Source organism: Mustela erminea, chromosome 21, assembly GCF_009829155.1.
Source record: "Mustela erminea isolate mMusErm1 chromosome 21, mMusErm1.Pri, whole genome shotgun sequence".
NCBI classification, from domain to species: Eukaryota; Metazoa; Chordata; class Mammalia; order Carnivora; family Mustelidae; genus Mustela; species Mustela erminea.
In genome coordinates this window covers 38,887,928-38,908,405 of record NC_045634.1, presented here as the reverse complement: position 1 = coordinate 38,908,405, position 20,478 = coordinate 38,887,928, and the positions used below count along the sequence as shown (strand labels likewise).

The 20,478-nt window shown below is 56.2% G+C and overlaps 1 protein-coding gene across 6 annotated transcripts in view; it reads left to right on the top strand.

Annotated features, from left to right (window-relative positions):
* Positions 1 to 20,478, top strand: part of DLGAP2 (DLG associated protein 2) — a 779,475-nt gene that overhangs the window by 710,598 nt on the left and 48,399 nt on the right. For all 6 annotated transcript variants that reach the window (XM_032329112.1, XM_032329109.1, XM_032329110.1 and 3 more), the window contains 2 exons: positions 6,829 to 6,976; positions 14,258 to 14,477. In XM_032329112.1, coding sequence (XP_032185003.1) covers positions 6,829 to 6,976; positions 14,258 to 14,477 — 368 coding nt within the window. The remainder of the gene's footprint in view (positions 1 to 6,828; positions 6,977 to 14,257; positions 14,478 to 20,478) is intronic.

Genomic DNA, 20,478 nt, shown 5'->3' with positions numbered 1-20,478 from the left:
ATCCTCACAAAGAAAACTTCTGGCTGCGGTTGTTCACTGTGAAATCCCGTTAATCGTGAAAGGAGGCTGTGACCCCGCGTGCCCAGACGCAGTCACCCGAGGATGAGGGAGCAGGTCCCTCTCGGCTTGTTTATGCGCCTGTGTGAGTCCGGTACCCAAACGTCACCCAAAGAGGCAATTACTAGTTGTTTTAAATGAACAAAGTATTAACAATCCAAATCCAATAATGCATAAAAAGAACCGAGCACAGTTTCTTCGTGACCAAATAGACTCGTTCCCGGGAAGCACGGTTGATTGTGTCCATCAGTCAGAGAGGGCGGGCGCCGGGGTGGCCCGGTCGCCGGGCGGCTGACGCTGGGTTTCGGCTCCGGTTGGAGTCCTGGGGTCGCAGGTCGGTTCGGCCTCGTGCTCAAGGTAGAGTCTGTGTGGGGATTCTCCCCCTCTGCCGCGGCCCCTTCCTCTGCTCACCCGCTCGCTCTCGCTCTCACTCACTCAAGTAAATAAAATCTTTTAAAATAAATAAACAAATAAGGAAGTAAGTAAATAAATAAATATCAGTGAAGGGATCCGCCAGTGATCTCGTATCAAAGCATGCGGAGAAAAGAGAGCTCTCAGCAAACCCAGGAGAAAAGGGAGCTCCTTCAGCTGGAGGAAGGCGGAAGCGTGTTTGCATAGGATGTGGAGCGCGTAAGTACTGAGATTATCTAAGATTCGGTAAAGGCTGGGCCGCCAACCTTATCATTCCTACTTCACATTAGAGTGGACAACGGCTGAGCAAGATAAGACAAGCAAGATAAATAAATAACATCGAGATTAAAAAGGAAGAACTTTACTCTGTTTATTCTCAGACAACAAGATTGCTCACCCAGAAAACCTAAGGAAAGTACAGAACAAATACTAGAACAAATCATGGCATTCACTGAGGCCAGGGCGCTAGCAAAATATCCAAAATATCCAAAACCCAACTGTAGTTCTTCCTCTTTTTGTATAAAGATTTGTTTGTTTGTTTGTTTGTTTGACAGAGATGGGGGGAGAGAGTGAGCACAAGCAGGGGGAGCTGGAGAGGGGAAGCAGTCTTCCCGCTGAGCGGGGATTCCCCACGCAGGACTTGATCCGGGGACCCTGGGACCATGACCTGAGCCGAAGGCAGACGCTTCACCAGCTGAGCCCCCCAGGCGCCCCTTCCCGACTGTATTTCGTTGGACCATCGACGGACAGCTGGAAAGCGCACAGTCCGCAGTCCGTGCTTGCTGAGCCCGGTCACCCACTCCCCGCGACCCTCCCCTCTGGCAACAACCGGCTCGTTCTCTGTACTTAAGAGTCTGTTTCTGGGTTTTGTGTGTTTGTTCCCTTGGTTTTTTAGATCCAACATATGCGTGAAACCCTGTGCCATTGCCTTTCTCTCGGCCACGTACTCCGCTCAGCATAACACCCTCTCGGTCCGTCCGTGTTGTCGCAAATGGCGAGATTTCGTTCTGTTCTGTGGCTGAGGGTCAGCACGGCCTCCCCGCCCTCACCCTGCACAGGGGGTCCTTCCATCTCCATCGAAACCCTTCCTCTTGGAACCATGAGGGATTTGGAAGACTGTTGTCTAACCTCCAAGTCCTTGGGGGTTTTCCAGAAACCGTGCTGTGATTGATTTCTAGCTTGATGTCGCCACGGTCCCACAGCACACGTGGCGTGATTTCTGTTCTTCCGGCATTTGTTAAGGTCCATTTTAGGGCCCCAAGTCTAGTCTGTTGTAGTGAATGTTCAGGGTGTGCCTGAAGACACTGTGGGTCGGGTGCTGCTGGCTGGAGACGGGCTGCTTGTAAGACGGCGTGAATTTGGTCCAAGGGTAAGCTGGGCTTCTCCGTCCCGGCCCTGGTGATGTTTGGGGCCAGACAGCTGTCTCCTCTCGGGAGCCCGCTGTGCCCATCTCTCACTTCGACCGTTAGATGCCCCCGCCCGACCCACCCTGTCCCCGGACATGGCCGAGGGTCCCCTGGGTGAAGGACCCTCTTCCCCATCCTGGGTGAAGAACCACGCAAAGAGAGCAGGTCCGCACTGCAGAGGGACCCTCGGCGTCACAGGCGACGCTTCTGCTCATCCAGTGACCCAGTAAGAACCGGAGATGGCAGGCCGCGGAGTGAAGGCGCATGCTCCCATCTGACAACGGATCTGAACCCACAGAGACGTCCCACAGAACAAAAACATGAAGCCAGATAACCTAGCCTTTACAATGGGGCAGCTGGAAGGTCGAGTCACAAAGGAGGTTGTGCCGGTGGAATGAAAAGCAGAGCCGCAGGGACAGCCCCGTCACCCCCTGCAGTTAGGACGAAGGACAGCATGCGGTGGGGTCACTGCGCCGCAGAGCGGACTGGGCTGTGCGCCGCAGCTCTGCCCTGCCTACACCAGCTTGGTTTCCATGGGTAGAAACAGACTGCGTATTTATTGCTGTCTTCTGGGATTTCTATTTTGGACAGGGGGATCTCTTTTTTATTCTCTTTAAAAAGGTTTAAACAGTTGAAATGTTTTGTTGAGACAAAATCTTCCAGGGAAAAATGGGCTGCCCCCTCCCTATCAGCTTCCTGCTGGACAAGACATCGCGACCAAACACCAGAGCCGCTGCCCTGGGTCCCCTCCCCACATCCAGGCCTTCCGAGGACGAAGAAAATGGGTGTTTGTCACCATTAAGCAAGCGCTCCCCACATTGGGCACCCCCTAAGCCTTTTGTGTTGAATATTCAGGAAACACGACACGTTAGGTCCTGTTACTGCGAGCCGCGCTTTGCAGACGCCCACAAGGAGCAGAAACCTGTCTGCGGGGACACGGGCTCGAGTGGGCGGGAACAGGCTGCCCCCGCCGTGTGCTCCCAGCGCCAGCCGCGGAGTGCGCCGCGGGACCCGTCACCTGCCACGGGGCGGGTGCGCGTGCAGAGCCGTGTTCACGTGGGGCGCCGGGAACACGGGGGGGGGCCCAGTGTGCCTGCAGGGCTGTGTTCACGTGGGGCAGCTGTCCCCACCACCCCCTGGGGCCTCTGTCCCCCAACACCCTCTCACTTTCTAAAAATACAGTGGCTCACCCCCCAAACTCATGACTTTTCTCAGAAAAGTCTCCTCTTCATGAACAGATTTGACGAATTGTTCAGAACGGTCACTTGGCACTACCATTTTTTTTTTTTTATCTTTGCCACCATCTAGTTCTGCCCCAAATCCCCCAACACCATTTCCCCAGTGGGATGTGTGACCCTGATGGCTCTGCCTGGGGCCACTGCCGCCTCCGCTCTGGGCTGTGCGCAGGTGGCCCTTCCTCTCCTGCCCTCCAGCTCACCTGGGGTGACCAGCGACCGCGCTCCGTGTCCCCCTTCGGTCTCGGGGCTCAGGCCTGTTCCGGGGTCCTGCCCCTCTGACGGACCATCCTGAAGACAGGAAACAGTCATGACTGAGCTCGGGGCCGGAGCCTGTGCCCCAAGCAGGGGAAGACACGACAGCAGACACACCTCCTAACTCCTCGTGCGGAGCAGATGTGGAGGGTGCCTGTGGCTCTGGGAGGGACACACTGGGTGCGGATTTCCCCTTCCCGCAACCTGCACAGTGCTTACCGCTCCTCTACGGCGCTGGACAGAAAGGCCTGGGCTACTTCGTCGGGGATCCCGAGTCTGCTTACGGGACTGGCGTCGCTGAAGACAGGGCCTGCTTCGCGTAGACTCGGTTCTGTCCGTCCGTTTCACGGGGTCGGACGTCAGGGAGGAGCCCCTGAGCCCGGGGTTCAGCCCACAGACCCAGGGCAGCCACCGGCAGCAGAGGATGCAGGGGTGGGACACGAGGGGACGTGGGGGGAGCGTGGGGACTCTGAGAAGCCGCCTCTGCTCCCCCGCATCGCCTTCCGGCAGCCTTTGACTCGGGCCTCCACACTGGCGGGACGGGCCAGCAGGGCTGCCATTCAGAAGGGGAAAACGGGAAAAAGGTATCTTTGTGTTATTCTGGAAACCTTTCTATGGTTTCCTTTTCGTATTCTCTAAGCCAGGGCAAAACTAGACATGAAGATGTGCTTCTCCCCCCGGCAACCAGGATCCCAAAGCAGGAACTCTCCATTTTGGGGAATAACCACGGGGCTTTGAGGGGCTGTCAGAATGACGTGGGATTCCTAGGACGGTTTCTGCAGAGGCACAGGGCTGTCCTGGAGTAAGGGTCCCAGGGGCTTGGGGATGCACGCTGTGTGCCGGAGAAGGAGCCCGCCGTCGGCTTTGAGCCCCACCTGGGCCCCTCAGCATCAGGTCTGATTTTCAGCCTCCAGATGTGTGATCGGCTTGGACAGCTGTCTCTCTGGGACACGGTGGTATTGAGAAACGCTGAACGGTTGCCAAAAAAAATCCTCTTAAGTCTAGTGAGGCTGAAGTTAGGGGTTTTTTGAACTATTTAAGATATATGAAATGAAGGGCCATATATCCCTCTGCTTCTCTGACTCAGCAGCTGCAATCTTGGGGCTAAAAGCATGAATCTGGGAGCTGACTGGCGGCACGGTCTAGCTCTGCTGCACACCGTGTGTGAGCCGGCACCAGTGACTCAGTGTCCGGTTTGTGCCACGTCACATGCTTCCGGGCGTATCCAGCACAATATTGTAGCAAACGTGAGCCATCATGAGTCAATGTTTCAGAGGAAAAAATGTGTTTAGCTTTCTACAGTGACAACTGCTCCGCTTTGGAGGAAAGAGATCACGGGGTGTTAGGAAACATGTTGGAAACATAGACTTCCTCGGGTGTGAGTGCCATCCAGAAGCCACCAAAAGGGTCACTTGCTTTCATTTTGAGGACCTCTCTTCCCTCACAGCCACCGAGCTGAAAGTGTGGAGACAGAGACAGACCCAATCTTTCGGGGGCCCCGAGACCCTTCATCTGAGAACGCGGAGAGGGCGAGGGGTGGTGTTAGAAGGGAAAGCTAGGATGTGGCAAGAAAGTAAGAAATCGCCCCCGACTGGCAGAAATGCAAAGTGTGACCTGAGCCATTTCAAAGCAACGCAAGGAGAGGGGAGATGCAGAGATTTTGCATTTTTGCAAAGTCAGAAGTGAGGCCAAAAGCCTAAGTCAGGGGTTTAGCTGGAGGGTTCCAGGCTCCCGCACACAATGCTGGACTGAAAACACGCAGACCCTGGCTGGGGTTGGGGGGCAGCTACACACACACACCTCACCCACTTGTCAAGCCACCCCAAGCCCCACATGCAGGCCAGTCCAGGACGCAGTCTGTCGGCATCTCACTGCTCCCTTGGACTCTGGCCACTTCCTGCGGCACTCAGGACGGGTGACCACGCCTGAGGCTTTGCCCACCTGTCTTGCCTGGCTTGTCAGGCCTGGCCCCACCAGCCTGGAGCTGTGGGATCAAACCAGGAGTCTAGGTGCCCATTAGATGCCCAAATTACAAAATTAGAACCAGCTGTATGACAGCTAATTTCTTTTTCTTTTTGTTTTATTTTGTTATCAGTGAAGGGAACTGAAATGTGCTACACACCTGGTTTTAAAACAAAAATGGACATGATATAATTTACAACATAAATTATATTCTACTGATATGTAAAAGTAAGTATTATTAATATTGGCAGAAATACAGACTTTAGGGGCACCTGCGTGGTGCAGTGGGTTAAAGCCTCTGCCTTCGGCTCAGGTCATGATCTCAGGGTCCTGGGATCGAGCCCCGCATCGGGCTCTCTGCTCAGCGGGGAGCCTGCTTCCTCCTCTCTCTCTGCCTGCCTCTCTGCCTACTCGTGATCTCTGTCAAATAAACAAATAAAAATTTTTTTTTTAAAGGAAGAAAGAAAGAAATACAGACTTTATATCTGTAATAAATGGGCACTGCTTACTCAGAACTTAGAATTGAGGCCAAGTTTCTCTCTGCTAACCCATTTTTACAGAAAGAGGTAAATCACAGAGAAAACAAATTACATCAGGAATTCACTCTGAAAAGCAAGTAACAAACTTGAACTGGCAACGGAGTCAGACTTGGCAACCGAGTACTTCCCCCCATTTTTACGTCCAGGCCCGTGCACTGACCCTGTTGGTGTTCCCACTGCGACCCAAACTAGGAGAGAGGCTTCACTACATCTGGTCCTACAACTGCAGCTTGGGATCAGATAAAATGAATATTTACTCTGTTATCAAAATATGGTCTGCAGAACTTGAAACGGAATTCAGTGGACCAGAAGTTTAAGCTAAGTTGACCTTTCTGCCCAGCACAAGCCCTCACGGGCTCCCCATCTTTAAACACGGGGGAGCATAGCATGAAGGGGGATCAGAGAATGCTGGTTTTTAAGGGAGTTTGGAGGAACAAAGCCAGTGTGAGGGTGAGGTGGGGTGGCCTCCCAGCCTGCTCTTTCTCTCTGCTGCAGTGCGTGACCCGCGCAACTGTGCCTGAGTTACAACCAAAGGCAAGACTTTTGGCCTTCCTTTTGTTTTTCTGAGTGTGTAAAGTTGCCAAAAGCTAACATGATTTTTGTAAGATTCTCAGGTTTTGGGCTTAAATTCAGAAGCCACGTCCAGTGCTGTGCTATGTGAGTTACAGTGCTTTTTGGCACATTTCGTGAACCTGGAAGGATCCTAACTTCGTTACCTGGCCACAAACAGTCAGGTTTCAAAGCAGCTTTGTAAACAGCATCCCCTATCCCTTCTGACAACTTTGCATTTGTAACTGAACCTGCGGTGTGGACCTAATGCTGGGATGTCCACCAAAAGACACACATCCAGCTGGAAACTTCCCAACGGCCTCTTGGCGTGGACTGGAACGAGCCTCTCTGCTCTGCCCCTTCCGTGTGCATGTTCACAGAACACCTTTTCTCTTCGTTTCTTTTCTCTTTTAGCCAGAGCTACCTGCAAGCTACAAGCGACGTGCCTGCCGGCCACGGCCTGGACCCCTCAGCCAGCTACAACTCCCCGAAATTCCGCTCGCGGAACCAGAGCTACATGAGAGCCGTCAGCACCCTGAGTCAGGCCAGCTGTGTGAGCCAGGTCGGGAATGCCTTCCCTCCCCTCTCCCTCGGGTCCGGTCTCTAATGCCGTGTCCTCACAGTGGCCGCTTGCTGGGGGCAAGGCCATGAGCAGAAGGACGTTCCTGCCTGGAACCGTCTCTGACCTCCCCCCGGGAACCCTGGAACCCTGAATGGTGCACACCTGCGATGGCGTCCCCGCACACTGGCCTCCTCTGCGTCAGGGGTGACGTCTCAGCCTGCTTTGCTGTCTTAGCTCAGACGGTCTTCCTTCCCCGGGGGGGCGGGGCCGGGCAGGTGCATGACAGCCGGGGTCTGAAGGCAGCGGCTCTCCATCCCGGTACCCACTGGCAGCTCTGCAAACCCAGTAAGAGGAGGTGAAAATAATCCGGGGTGCAGAGTCGAGTTTGCCGGGCGCACAGGACCCGTCTCTTGGTCGTCGCACAGCCAGGTGGGATCAGTGACCCCGGGATCGAGTGGCCGTGTCTGAGGTTTCAGTTGGGGGCAAGAGGCATGACTGCTGGAGGGGCAGGGAGCCCAGCGGGCTTCCCCCCTGTTCTGAACTGCTCAGAGAGTTCACCTGAGCAAAGCGAGCTCTGGCTGCGCTCCTAATTGCCCTCCGAGTAGGAGCAGTAAGAGCTGAACGCCTGAAATGTTAAACAGGTCGCTTACTCGTTCTAGCTGCAGGTAAAAACAGTGCAGGAGCTCACCCCATGGGTCTCAGGCTTACACCGGATGCTTTCTTGCCCTTCCTGCGGAGCAGCGGCTAGGGTGTGGCTGGGGCAGAGCCTGGCTCCCCTCCTCCCTGTGGGCCCCTCCGCTGAGGAGAACCTCCCCTTCCCCATCGGTGGGACAGGAAGGCCACACGTGCACGGAGGTGACCCGCATTCACTTATGGGCGGGGGTGATGGATGTTGACTCTCATTCTGGGAAGAGAAGTATACAGTCGGTGCACACTCAGTGCCAGCCAATATTGTTACTAGAGTAATAGCAACAGTACCAGAAGCACGTAATTCTAGAAAGCCTCCTGCTTACAGACGTGCTAGGAGCATTCGGGAGCCTGCCAGGGGTTCAAATAGAAAGACGGTTTTGTCACAGGCTTTAAATGCCTTCTAAAGCAAGAGACTGCTCATTTTAAGTTTTTTCTCATCAGAGAGTTGCACTCTGGACTTTTTCTACTGAACAGTCTGGGTTTTCCTATTCCACAACTGAAGACAGACATGACCTCTTTCATCAACTCAGATGCCGGTTTTCTTTAAGAACAGGATTAGGTTTCCAGCTTCAGCAAAGATAATTGCAGCGGACCTTTCCCTCTCGAGACCATTCCTGACGGCACACGAGGGCCATCCTGGACGGACCCCCAGCCCCAGGCAGACTGGGACCAGGAGCCACACCACAGCCTAACCTCACGTGCCCCTGCACGTAATGATGGAAACGGCAAGAGATGGCCGGCAGCCAGATTACCGTAATTACCGAGTTAATTGGGGAGACGTCCCGCTCAGCTAGGAGAAGGTCCAAGCTGACAGTAGGGTTACTAACTGAACAGGGCACTCCAGGAGGCACCTTCCACCTCACGCCCACCCCCGGAGAAGGACCCTCCCAGCGGGCTTCTCCTGAGACTCGAGCTTCCCTTCTGGTTGCAACACCTCCTTTACCAACACAGGACATCAGAGTCAGACGTGACCCCATCAGGACCTGCGGCAGGGGGCAGGGTGACTTCACAGCAGACGGGGCGACTCCTCCAGGATTTGCTTGCTTTCTCTTTCTTTTCTATTTAAGTCGAGTTGGCCCCCAACGTCGCATTAGATTCAGGCAGGGGCCGGACCCCGCTCCGTGTCCTGGGGTGCTCCCTGCAGTGTAACTGCGTCTGCGCTGTCCCGTGTCGGTCCCCGCTGTCACGACGTAACAGACCTTCCTGCACCTCCGTCTCCCTGACCCGTGCACTCCATCACCAGGAGCCTGCCCCTTGCTCTCCTGTTCACCTGTTCCTCCCGTCCCCGCAACCCCTCTCCCGGGCGACCGTCAGCTCGTTCTCTGTGTGTGGGTCCGATTCTGCTTTTCGTTGGTTCTCATTTGCTCTCAACAAACAGGTTTCCCTGAGTGCACAGCGCGCCTCTGCAGATGCGCTCACAAGAGCCACCAGCTTCCCTCGTGACAGGAACATAACCCGTGCGTGATCCTCGACGCCATGTCTTTAGTGACCCCGAGCCGGGATTTCCAAAAGTAGCAGGTCCCTCCGCCATTCTCTGTTGGGAAGTACTCACCACTGTAGCAGGAGCAGTGGCGGACAAGGTGGGCGTGTGGGGCTTCACCGGTTTTGAAGGCCTGGACCTCCAGAGTTCTAAGTCGCTCTGATTCCTGAGTCCTATGGTCAGACTTCACGCGGAACTCAGTTTTTAATTCTGATTTTTTTTTTTTTAAGTGTTACTTAGAAGAACCCCGGTGCCCCGGCAGTGGACAGGGCCGCTTCAGCCCTGGAAGCAAATCTGTCATAATTCCATGTGAAACCCCGGCCGGTGTGACCTGCCACCCCGGGGAGGAGGAGGAGGGGGCAGTTTCCAGGAACGGAGCTCCGTGCACGTGGGGCGATGCTCCAGGAGCCCCGCAGTGTCCCTGAGCGCCTTGCAGCGGTGCCTGCAGTGGCTCCAGACTCCGCACTCCTAGCACGCAGTGCTCTCTCCGGTGCAGAAGCAAGACGACAGGTCTGACTGAGTCCTCATGAGACTCACTCGTGCGACAGCCGTGCAATGGTTGGAACTTGAGTCGCTGGACTCGGGTCTGGTATCTCTGAGCTCTCGAGCCTGGGACAAGTCCACATGGGTGCGTGGAGCGTCGGGGCGGACGCTGGACCGGCCAGCAGGGGCACTGGGATTGCGGTGGTGGCGGGACGTGACACCTTCCGAGGACCAGCCTGAGCGGTGGGATTTATCTTTGACCAAAGCCTCTCCCCTGGAGAAACGTCCTGGAAGGTACTAGAAAGACACATCGTGTTGCTCGTGTGGCCTGCGCTCTCCAGGCATCTCGTCGTGGCCGACCTTCCCCAAGCTCTCTGGGACACACCAGCTTGTCGGTTCATCTGACGAGACCCCAAACAGGGTTTTTACTCCTAGAATGATGTCCCCACCGTTCCAGAGACCACAGTGGGCTTTGTCCTGGTTGCACTGTGCCCCCTCCCCGACACACATCCACGTTCTGCATTACGGTCTGTCTGGCCAAGTCTATGCCATGGCTGGAAGAATGCCCACGGTTTCCACATCCCAGAGAGCACTTAGAGCAAGACCATAAGACCGTCCAGGCCTCCATCATTTGATAAATAATAACAAGGCAGCAGTGTGCCCTGCTGAGCCTGCAGGTCCCCATCCCTGCCATGGCTCTGCCCGTTACTGTCACCCAGGGGTCACCCACTGGGGCGTGAGCACTGTGGGTTCCCAGCAGACCGACCTCGGCCACGTGCCCTGGAGCTCCTTCCCAGCTGTGCGCGGACATGAGGACGTAGGGGAGCAGGACGCCAGGCAGCGAGGCAGGAACCGCGTCTCGAGGTGGTCACCTGTGTGACACTCAGGGCTGAGCAGGGACTCATGTCTGTGCCCGGCACGCCCCAGCTGCGCACAGAGACGAGCAGACAGCACTGCGGCCCTCCCATCCCCCCGTCCCCACCACCCCAAGCAGCCTCCTTCCCTGTGTCACCTTGTCACGTGCCCACACCCCCTGTGTGGAGGGCCGGCGTCCCACCCCGGAGGGTCCCAGAGCCACGCAGATGCCAGCTGCCCATGCGTCCTGGCACTGCTGGGGTCCGACACTCCTAATGAGCCCCAGCCCTCTCCCGGCACGCTGCAGGGACACAGCTGCGTCCCAGGGCATGAAGTGGCCGGCTGCTGGGTCCCCAGGTCTCCCCCGGACGCCTCTCTGTGAGAGGAGGACGGAGGCCCCAGACAGAGGCACACACCCTTGGGGCCGCTGGGGCGGCGTGACCCAGCTGCCGTGGAGCCCCTAACTCTAGTGGCGTCCCTGCCCCCCTCCCGGTGAGCGTCTGCGGGCGCCCGAGACGGCCTCCCGCCGGCGTGGAGCCCCGGCTCCGTCTCCGCGCTGCTCTCGCCCTCGGCGCCGCTGCCAGCCGGGCCGGCCCAGCCGCCCGAGGTCACGGGCGCGCAGTCTCTGCATTCCCTTTGTTTCTGCTCGTCCGTGGTGGGGATAGTCTGACAACCCACGCCGTGCCTGGACTGGAGGTGCGGAGCCGGGGCCTGGGCCGCATGGAGGGCCCTCTGCGTCCGGGCTGCGTCCTTCCCACAGCTTCCAGCCGTGCGCGCTCTCGGCCCCCTTCTCTCTCCTTCTCTTTAGAAAGATGATCTGGATCATCATAGTTTCCTTCTGTCATGCAGCCTTTCTGTTTTAATTGTGGTGAAACATCCCTAGCAGAGTGTTCCATCTGGACCGTTTGCAAGTGCGCAGGTCAGTGGTGGTCAGTGCCCCGTCAGTGCTGTGCAGGCCTCCCCCGTCCATCCCCCGAACTTGGCAGAGCCCCAGTTCTGCCCCCCAGACCCTGGCACGGCCGTCTCGGTGTCTCCGAGGCAGTGAGCACTCCTGGGACCTCGCACGGATGGAGTGGCTGAGTCAGAGCAGGTGTCAGACCCTCCGTGGGCAGGACGGAGTGGTAGCCACGCGAGGACATGGGTCTGCAGGTCACCATTCTCACCCCTGCTTTGCACCCATGGACGGATACCCAGACATGACGTGCTGGGTCCTGGGGTAGTTCTTTGAATTTCTTGAGGACCCACCACCCCCTTTCCATGCGGCCACACCGGCGTCCGTTCCCACTGGCCCACACCAGGCCCGGGTCTCTGCGGCCACACCCCGTCATGCCTGCTCAGGGGTGCCATCTCTCACGACCTCTGCGAGGCTTCCCCGCCACATGCAGGACAGCCACTCGGTTATCCCCCGTTTTCCTGCCGTTGCCTGCTTTGGTTCCTTGGTGCCCACATTCTCCAGAAGCAGGTCCAGCTGCATTTCTGAGTTAATGGTTCACAAAAGAAGACCGAGGAAGGTTTGAAAGACACTGTTTGTGGGCGTAACTTTGGCGCTTAATGTCCTCCTGGGTTCCGGGAGCTGAGCCGCGCTTCGAGTCCCCTTGTGACGTTGTATCTGCCTTTCCGAGTCTCCGTCAGTCTCAGTGAACACGTCAGCTCTCAGAGAGCAGGTCACTTCGACCAGTTCTTTGGGAGGAACAAGGCAGCTTTCCTTCTAGAACCTCCTGGAAGTGTTCATGTGGCTGTAAGTGCCAGCAAGTGGGCCTCACGGAAATTTTAGTCCTTTGTCTATAAACTGGTTTTCTCCTCGGAGGGAGTGGGATTGAGCAGGGTTTCCACTAAATCCTGCGACCGGACATGAGCCACATCACTCAGATTTGGGCCTCTTCAGGCTGTCCAACGTGGATCTTCAACATAAATGATTTGAGACAATCGGAGGCTTTGTGATAGCGTGTGTCGTGGAGAATGCCATGTTTCAAACCAGCACGTGTGTGTCCCGTGCTCTGCTCTCCAAGGAGCTGGGGCTGTCCTGACGCGAGTATTGGCTCTGTCTGTCCCTCTGCAGCTTCAGGAACCCAAAGGCCCTTCAGACTGACGCTCTCACCTGTAATTTCCCTCTGGTCCTTTCTGCCGCACAACCCGGAGACTCCTCCCCTTACGCCATGGGTCTTAGTGGGGGCAGGCCCCGCGCCCAGCGTCTCTACCCCCAGAGCCGGGTTCAGCGTGCTCCGATCTGCCGAGTGGAAGGAGCCTGTGTTCTAGTCGAGAACCCAGGTGACACCGAAGAAGCCGCAGTCAGGGCCACAGTTAGAGACTTTAGAAAAAACCACGTTTGCTTCCCTGTGAGAGGGGCAGTCGGGGTCTTTTACCTGCTTTCACTCTGTGAATGGTCGGAGGACAGCGACAGACATGGCGTTTCAGACCGTGCCTGTTCGTGCCTGTCTGTCGGCGTCAGCCAGGGTTGCCGGCAGGTGTGGGTGTGGACGCGGCGGCTGGCGGTGCAGGAGTGTGCTGGGGACGGGTGGCTGCGGGCTGCTTCGTGGGCTCGGCAGGGAGCAACCACCTGGGAAGTGGGACAGGGGTCTCGGGGTCTGGCCCCAGACCCTCCGAATGCCTAGGGCAGGAGGGATGGGCCAGGGGCCGATCTGGGAACAGTGCAGACCCAGGAGGCGCTCCCTCCGCCCGGTGCCTCCCCACTGTGCGCGGGGCCCACGCTCACCCTCCCGGCCTCCCGTGGGCCTCGGCCCTCACCCATCGGCCTCGTCCCACGCATACGCACCTGTTAAGCCATGCAGGGTTCACGCAAGCGGCAGACCCAGCCTGTGGGAGTAGCAGGAGAGGGCTCCCTCCTCAGCGGTCCATTCAGCCTGGCTCTGAACCGCCCAGGGAGCCTGGTCCGCAGGCCAGGGGCGACCACGCACTGTGACCTTCTCACTCCTGAAATCCACCCCCCCCCAAGCTGCCGTTAGCGCCGCGTCCCACCTCCCTGGGCTCCCACTTAGAACTGCGAGTTGGTCTCGGGGCAAATTCATGAGTATCGGCCCTGGGAACTCAGGGCAAGTGTGTCCCCTGCCAGTGTCACGGACCCCACACCAGGGCCCTCCAGCCAACCCGATGGTCACGACCGTGTGCGCACGTGCCCCCACCCCCGTCCAAAGCCTGGAGATTCATTCTGATACATTTGGAACTTTGAGGTTCCCAGGGTGACTCTGGACCTGGGAGTTACATTGCAGCCTTGCAGACCATTCCCTTCCTGCCAAACGATGGAGGAGGTGCGTCTCCTCCTGTCCCAGCACAACAGCAACAGAGCTGGGGTACACAGGGCAAAACCCCGCCGGCCAGACGCGTGGTGGGTTTCCATGACGATGCCCAGAAGCAGACTGAGCGTGTGTTTGCCACACCTGGCGCTGGCCGCTGTCAGCAGCCTGGAGAGGTGACAGAGGCGCTGGGGACAGCACAGAGGGGGGTGGCCGTCTGAACCTGACCTCGCATGCTCTCGGCCTCTCACAAACCTCCCGCCCCCGGCTGCCAACCGTCAGGCTTTCCGTGGGCTGCACGGAATGTCAGGAGAGTCTTGGAGCTGACGTTGTTCTTAGTGTTTGGTAAGAAATAGCCCAGGAAGATGCCCCTAAGCCTGACAGACCCGCGCGGCCCAGCTCCCGGGAACGGCGCTGCACAGGCTGCGCTGGGGCAGGTGCATTTTGTCTTCTCTCGTTCTGGGTGGACCCGGCCGCGGTCGCTGGCCGGGCCTCGCCACCGACTGTGCGCTGTTGTTGCAGATGAGCGAGGCAGAGATGAACGGGCAGTTCGAGTCGGTGTGTGAGTCGGTCTTCAGCGAGGCCGAGTCGCAGGCCATGGACGCCCTGGACCTCCCCGGCTGCTTCCGAACCAGGAGCCACAGCTACCTCCGGGCCATCCAGGCCGGCTACTCGCAGGACGAGGAGTGTGGTCCGGCCTCAACGCCCCCCAACACTGCCGCGACCATCCGGTCCGCAGCAGGTAAGAGCGCCCGTCTGGCCTCCCAGAGGAGCGCAGCCCCTCCACGCAGGGAAGCGACATCCCGCAGAGGTTCCGTACCTTTGCCAAGTGGCTCTCGGTGCGTTGTCACACTCGCAGTGGGGTTGGGAACGTTTCTTTCATGACTGACCTTTCTTCTGCTTAGGATGCAATCTTAGTACCAAGGTTCTTTAAAAGAATCCGGCGCAGCTTCCGTGAGGGTTTCTGTAGGAAACAGGCTGACGCGCTGACATCTGGACAATGATCGTAACTTCAGGCTGAGGGTCACTGGATCGAGGTCAAACCTGAGGGTCACGCTCGGACCCCCGGGCTCCCTCCTCGCTGCGTCCAGTCTGAGCGGCTCATACACACGACTCTGTGCTCAGAGCACATGTGTCGCCTGCGTGGGTCTGCTGACCATCCCCGCACTCTGCGGCTCGGTGTCACGGCGGGCTTGCGTTCCTCTGGAAAACCGCATCCACCCTGGGAATGTCCACCACCGGGACTACACGCTGGTGCGCAAGAGCTCGCGGCTCTGCTCCCGCTCGGGTGGCGTGACGAGTACGCACGGCCCGGACAGACCACGCGACCCGGTGCGCAAGAAGTGCTGTCCGGGCTGCGCACACCCCGAACTCAGAAAGCAACTGCGGCCAGGGGCAAGGTCCTCTGACTCCGGGCAGAGCGAGGAAGGGACCAGTGTGGGAAAACGGCGAGGACGGTGTCCGGTAAACAAGCGCAGGCCCGGGTGGGGGCGGGACAGGGAGCTCCGGGAGGGGTCTCAGCGGCCCGCGGGCAGCAGGGGCCGCTGTTGGCGCACTTTGGGAGGAGTGTGGGGTGGGAGAGCGAGCACATGGGAAGCAGGAACTGCGTTCGGGCCTCGCCCTGGGAGTCGGGCCCTCCCGGACCACAAGCTTATTGACTTCCCGACTCTCGGTGCTCAGAAGCAGCGGTCGTGGTGACTAATTCGTGCAGGGAGCGAGCGGCTACTTTTCAAAGTGCATGTGGGTCCTCGGCAATCTTTCTGTGTGGCTCTGTGGCACCCACGTGGGGGTTTGGTGACGTGTTTTGACCATGAAGGTTTAAGGTGTTCCGAAGAAGTGGACTGGGCCACGGGGTGCCGGGTTCCCACTGCAGGGTGCCGTGGCGACGGAGGGGCCAGCCCCACGGATGTGCTCCGTGCGCGTGGGCCAGGCAGTGGCAGTTACCGGGGCATCCTCTCGGCGGGCTTTGTGGGTGGCGGGGCTGAGCCTCTGGCCCTCCTCCTACGTGTCCCGGATCTCAGGAGGTCCTGCCTCCCCTTGGCGTAGTCACAGACCACCTTTCCCGCTCTGCCCCTCGTGGGAAATGACCACGTTCCAAACATAGGGAAGTGGTGAGCTTCACAGCCCTGCATTTTAAAAAACACACTTTCAGAGATGTTGGCTGATCTTTTTGCTCGTGTTTGTTGAATGTCTCTTATGAGCGAGTGACAAGTGAGCACTTTGATGGTCTTCAGAAAGGCTTTGCAACCGTAATTACCCAGTAGAAAATGACTTCATTGTGTTTAGGGCTGTCATTGTGGGAGAAGAAAAATAAAGCTGTTTGCATAGAGATAATGCAAGAGCCCGTGCAGAAACCGGACTAAAATTCTAATTTATGTACATGCCATTTTCATGAGTACATTGTTGTGTTCCCAAAATGTAGGCACCAGATAAATCACAAAAGATGCTTCTAGTCTGTATTTGTCTCGGATCTTGGCCTGGTTATGGAGTCAAGATTGCCTCCAGGCTGGGGCTGTGGGGCCGTGCCAGGGTCAGGGAAGGGTCTGAATCGGGTTAAGAGAGGAAGCAAAAACCGCTCGGGGAGATCCCCAGCCCAGAACGCCATTCTGAAGAAGGGCAGAGCAGAGGGCTCTCTGGCGCCTTCCGTTTCCCGCTTCACCCCAGGCGCTGTGTGTGCTCATGTCCTCCGCAGAACTGAGCAGGCGGCAACTGTCCGTTTGGTAAGACCGAGAAAATACTAAGAGACGGAGAGTCCTCATGTAGAAAAACAAAGGTAGAGGGGAGGAACTTTCCAGCTACACAGAACGTAAATGCCCCCAACCTTCCAGTCGGCCCAGGGCTCCCTGTCTGTCAGGCAGTCGTTCTGTCCTAACACACTCAGCAGGCGGCGTTCCAATGTTGACCTCTCCCCGCTGTCCTCTGGGCATTTCGACAAACTGATTTTCTTCTATGGTTCTACGACTGTCTCTTAAAATAACTCCAAAAAAAATAGAAAACGATTTTCAAATTTACTCACAGTGATTATCTGGAAACCTAAGATTTATTTAAATATGTTTCTTTTTGCAAGCTTGAAAAGTGGAAGTTGATGCGATTGGCTTGTCTCCCCTAGAACAAATGCATTCGTGTAACGAAATACGCAGCTCGGACTCACGAACTGTGTGACAGAGGCGTGAAAGTGTGTCGAGAACGCTGGGACGTGCGGTGGCCTTTCTGGTTTAGACGCCCGCGGATGGGCGCTCGCTTCAGCAGCCCCTGCCCTCAACACCCCACAGACCGATGCTGTCAGCGCGTGTTGCCTGTCTGGGGGGACTGGAGGGCAGCTGTGTTGAACCCTGAAGGGCACGCGGCCGAACGGCCTTCTGCTCAGGTGCCGGGGGAACGCACGTGGGGCCTGGCGCGCGCTCTGCGGGGCGACACACGGCCGCGGCCGTCGGTCCTGCGCCGTGGCTCATTAGGAGAACGGCCGCGCGCTGATTACTGTCCTGTTCTTCCATGAAGTGGTTGCGAAAACGTCTAACTTTCATCTCACACATGGGTTCTTCCTCGTCTGTGAAATGTTCACCAGAGAGATTTCCTTGTCTACACGTGCATTCCACCCGCTCTTTCTGGGGAGAGAACGTTATTGCTACCATAGAGGAAAATGCCATAAAACTAGATTATAACGATTTTTCTCTGGGTCAAAAGTTTTTTCAACAAATGTCACAACTGATTCTAGAAGTTATTAAAACAAAGGGAAAATCCATACAAAGCATGACAGAGGAAATAGCCGTAAATTTATTTTCATTTTATTGTTTATAGTTCAGTAGTAACTTGTCCCTCAGTGTACGTCATAATTCCAGTTTCCAGGAGCACCTTGGGCCTCTAGGGCTCAGCCGCCTTCCTCAGCCCCCGAGCCACAGCCGGGTCTGTCTGTCCTCACGCTCCCTTCTCGGACTCGGGGATGACATTGGGCCTGCACTCAACCCAGGGTGGTCCCGTCTCCAGACCCGGGACCTAATCACACCTGCAAACGTGCCTTCTGCCATGGTAGGTGACACAGGGCGCAGGAACAAGACTGTGGACATCTGGGGCTGGGGGCATTCTCTTGTCTACCGTCATGGGATCATGATGCCGTGATCCTAAATCCTGTAAATATTATAGTAAGTACTGGCTGACAGCCTTGGGAAGGGTTGTGTGGACGAGGTACCCTGAGCCCAGAGTAGATGTCTGTGTCCTCTAAAGCATGGGGAACCCGTCACCCTGCTGGGCACGTGAAGTTAGTCCTTCTCACGAACCCAACCTCCTCCAGATGACGGGAAACCTAACCCCGTGGAGGCTGCCGGACGGGGGTCTCATGAGAAGCCCTCAGCTGTGGCCAGGGGACATGGAGGCTCCCCTTCCGGCAACCGCAGGATCAGACTTTCTGCCAAAGGCTCGTCTCCAGCTGTGTGGCCACGGGAACCGGCGCGTGGGTGATTCAGGGGCAAGGGCCGACCGCGAACACGTTCGTCTCCTTTATGAGGCGGCCCGTGGCACCAAGATCCCTGGAGCCTGGTGGTGTCTCTGCCGAGGCTTCCGTGGGGCTTCTGCTCCCCGTGGCCTTGCGTTTCAGTAGAAGTCTGGGTTGCAGGCTGGACGTCGGAAAGGTGGGGCGTCATCTTTGGGATGGAAGTTCCCTGATTCCTGGGACGACCGTCACGACTCATCCATCAGCTTTATCTGCGTGTGCCCACGACCTCCTGGGTAAACAGGCACAAGACGGTCCCAGCCCTGGGGACTGGGGGGTGAAGCTGTGCAGTTACCAAACGCGGCGGAGGGGCCCCCGTTTCCCGGGCAGGCGGTGAGTGAGCGTGCTCTCTCCTTCGACACCCGTGTTCAGGCCTCCCTGGCGCCTCCCTCAGGAACACTCCCCGGGCACTGACAGTGGGGAGGGGGCCACAGAGCGAGCGACCCCCAGTCGTGGGCTCCATTCCGTTCCGTCTCCAAACCGGCCAACAGGCTGAGTCCCAGCAGGACGGAGAGGAGACCCACATACCCCAGACTCTCAGCCCGGATCCTTACACTTTACGACTGTCGGCGGCTGACCCTGTCCCTCCGTCCCTGCCTGAGATCGGGGACAGCTGGAGCAGGCGGGAACGCGGCGGCGCGGTTGGAGACCCACGGGGGACGCTCTGTCCGTCGTGGAGGCAGCCGCGAGAAGCTGTCTCTGGACTTACGCGTCTCCACCTTACCTTCCACGGGCCTCTGATTTTCTTTCTAAAAATATAGCCCCCCAAATGCATAGAATGCAGTTAAATGTAATAAAAATTACAGCCTAGCCCCAGTGTGCCCGCCTGCCACCCTTTCAGTTTCCTGTTACCAGGGAGCAAAGGCTCCGTCCCCTGTGGGGACAACAACCCTCGATGACCTGACCCAGGCTCACCCCGCAGCTGCGCTGGAAGCCCCAGCTGGTGCCCACCCCCTCAGACCTTCTCACTGCTTTTGCATATGCCCTGCCCAGCCCAGAACCCACTGCCCGGCTTTCTGTATGTCATTCGTAGATTTGCTTAAAATGCAACTCAGAGATTCTTTCTTCCTGGAAACCTTCTCTGATTCATTCTCCTAATCAATTTAGATGCCAAGATAAAATCATCAGTCCTGGGACACCTAGGTGGCTCCACCGGTGAAGTGTCTGCCTTCGGCTCAGGTCATGGTCTCAGGGTCCCGGGATCAAGTCCCACATCAGGCTCTCTGCTCAGCAGGAGCCTGCTTCCCCTCTGCCTGCACACCCTCACTTGTGCTCTCTCTCAAATAAACATAACCTTTGAAAAAATAATTTGTTAGCTCCTCCTCCCTGATCAGACAAGTTCTAACAAAAAAATTATTAAAACAACAAAATCCTAATTTTCATTTCTTTAAAAAAGGTGCTTCTCTTTCAAAGATGTAGAGATACTAGATGCCCACGACGTGAAGCTACGGCCGTATGCACTAGTCTATGTGTTTACACTGTCTTTTATACAGGTTATGAATGCATTGATACTATGGATGTTAGTCCTTACTTGTTAGTTTAAAAAGCATTACAGTTATACTTTTTAATTTATGCTTTTTAATAACTTAGACAAGTTATTTAAATTCATAATATTATAAAACATGAGAATATTGAAAAAAAATAATTTTGCTCTCTCAGGAAGAAAAAATCCTGTAACAATGCTGTTAAATCAGATCACCCTAAGTGAATTTTTAGTTTTCTTTCCTTATTATGACATAGAACATAAACTCACTGGTGGAGCGCCTGGTGGCTCAGTTGGTAGAGCCTCTGCCTTCGGCTCAGGTCGTGATCCGGGGGTCCAGGGATCGAGTCCCACATCGGGCTCCCTGCTCAGTGGAGAGTCTGCTTCTGCTTCTGCCCCTCCCCCCACTTGTTCTCTCTCTCTCTCAAATAAATAAAAATCTTAAAAAAACAAACCTCACACTGGAAATGGGAGGAACACGACCATAAACTCCTATTCGTACGTTTCAGTCTACTGATTACGCAGACTTAATAATTTCACATATATCGTCTTTAAAACACACTTAAAAGTTATAATTGATTTGTTACTTTTGTAACTTCAAATTTTCATTCTTTGCTTCTGGGTTCCAAGAAACACTTGAGACAATTTCATACGACAAATCTGGACTTACACAAAAATGGTTTCTGGTTAGGAATTTCTAGATTCTGGATAATTTGCCTTTTATAAAAATGATCCTTTAAAACATGGCACATGAGTGGAAGAGAATTAGACTTC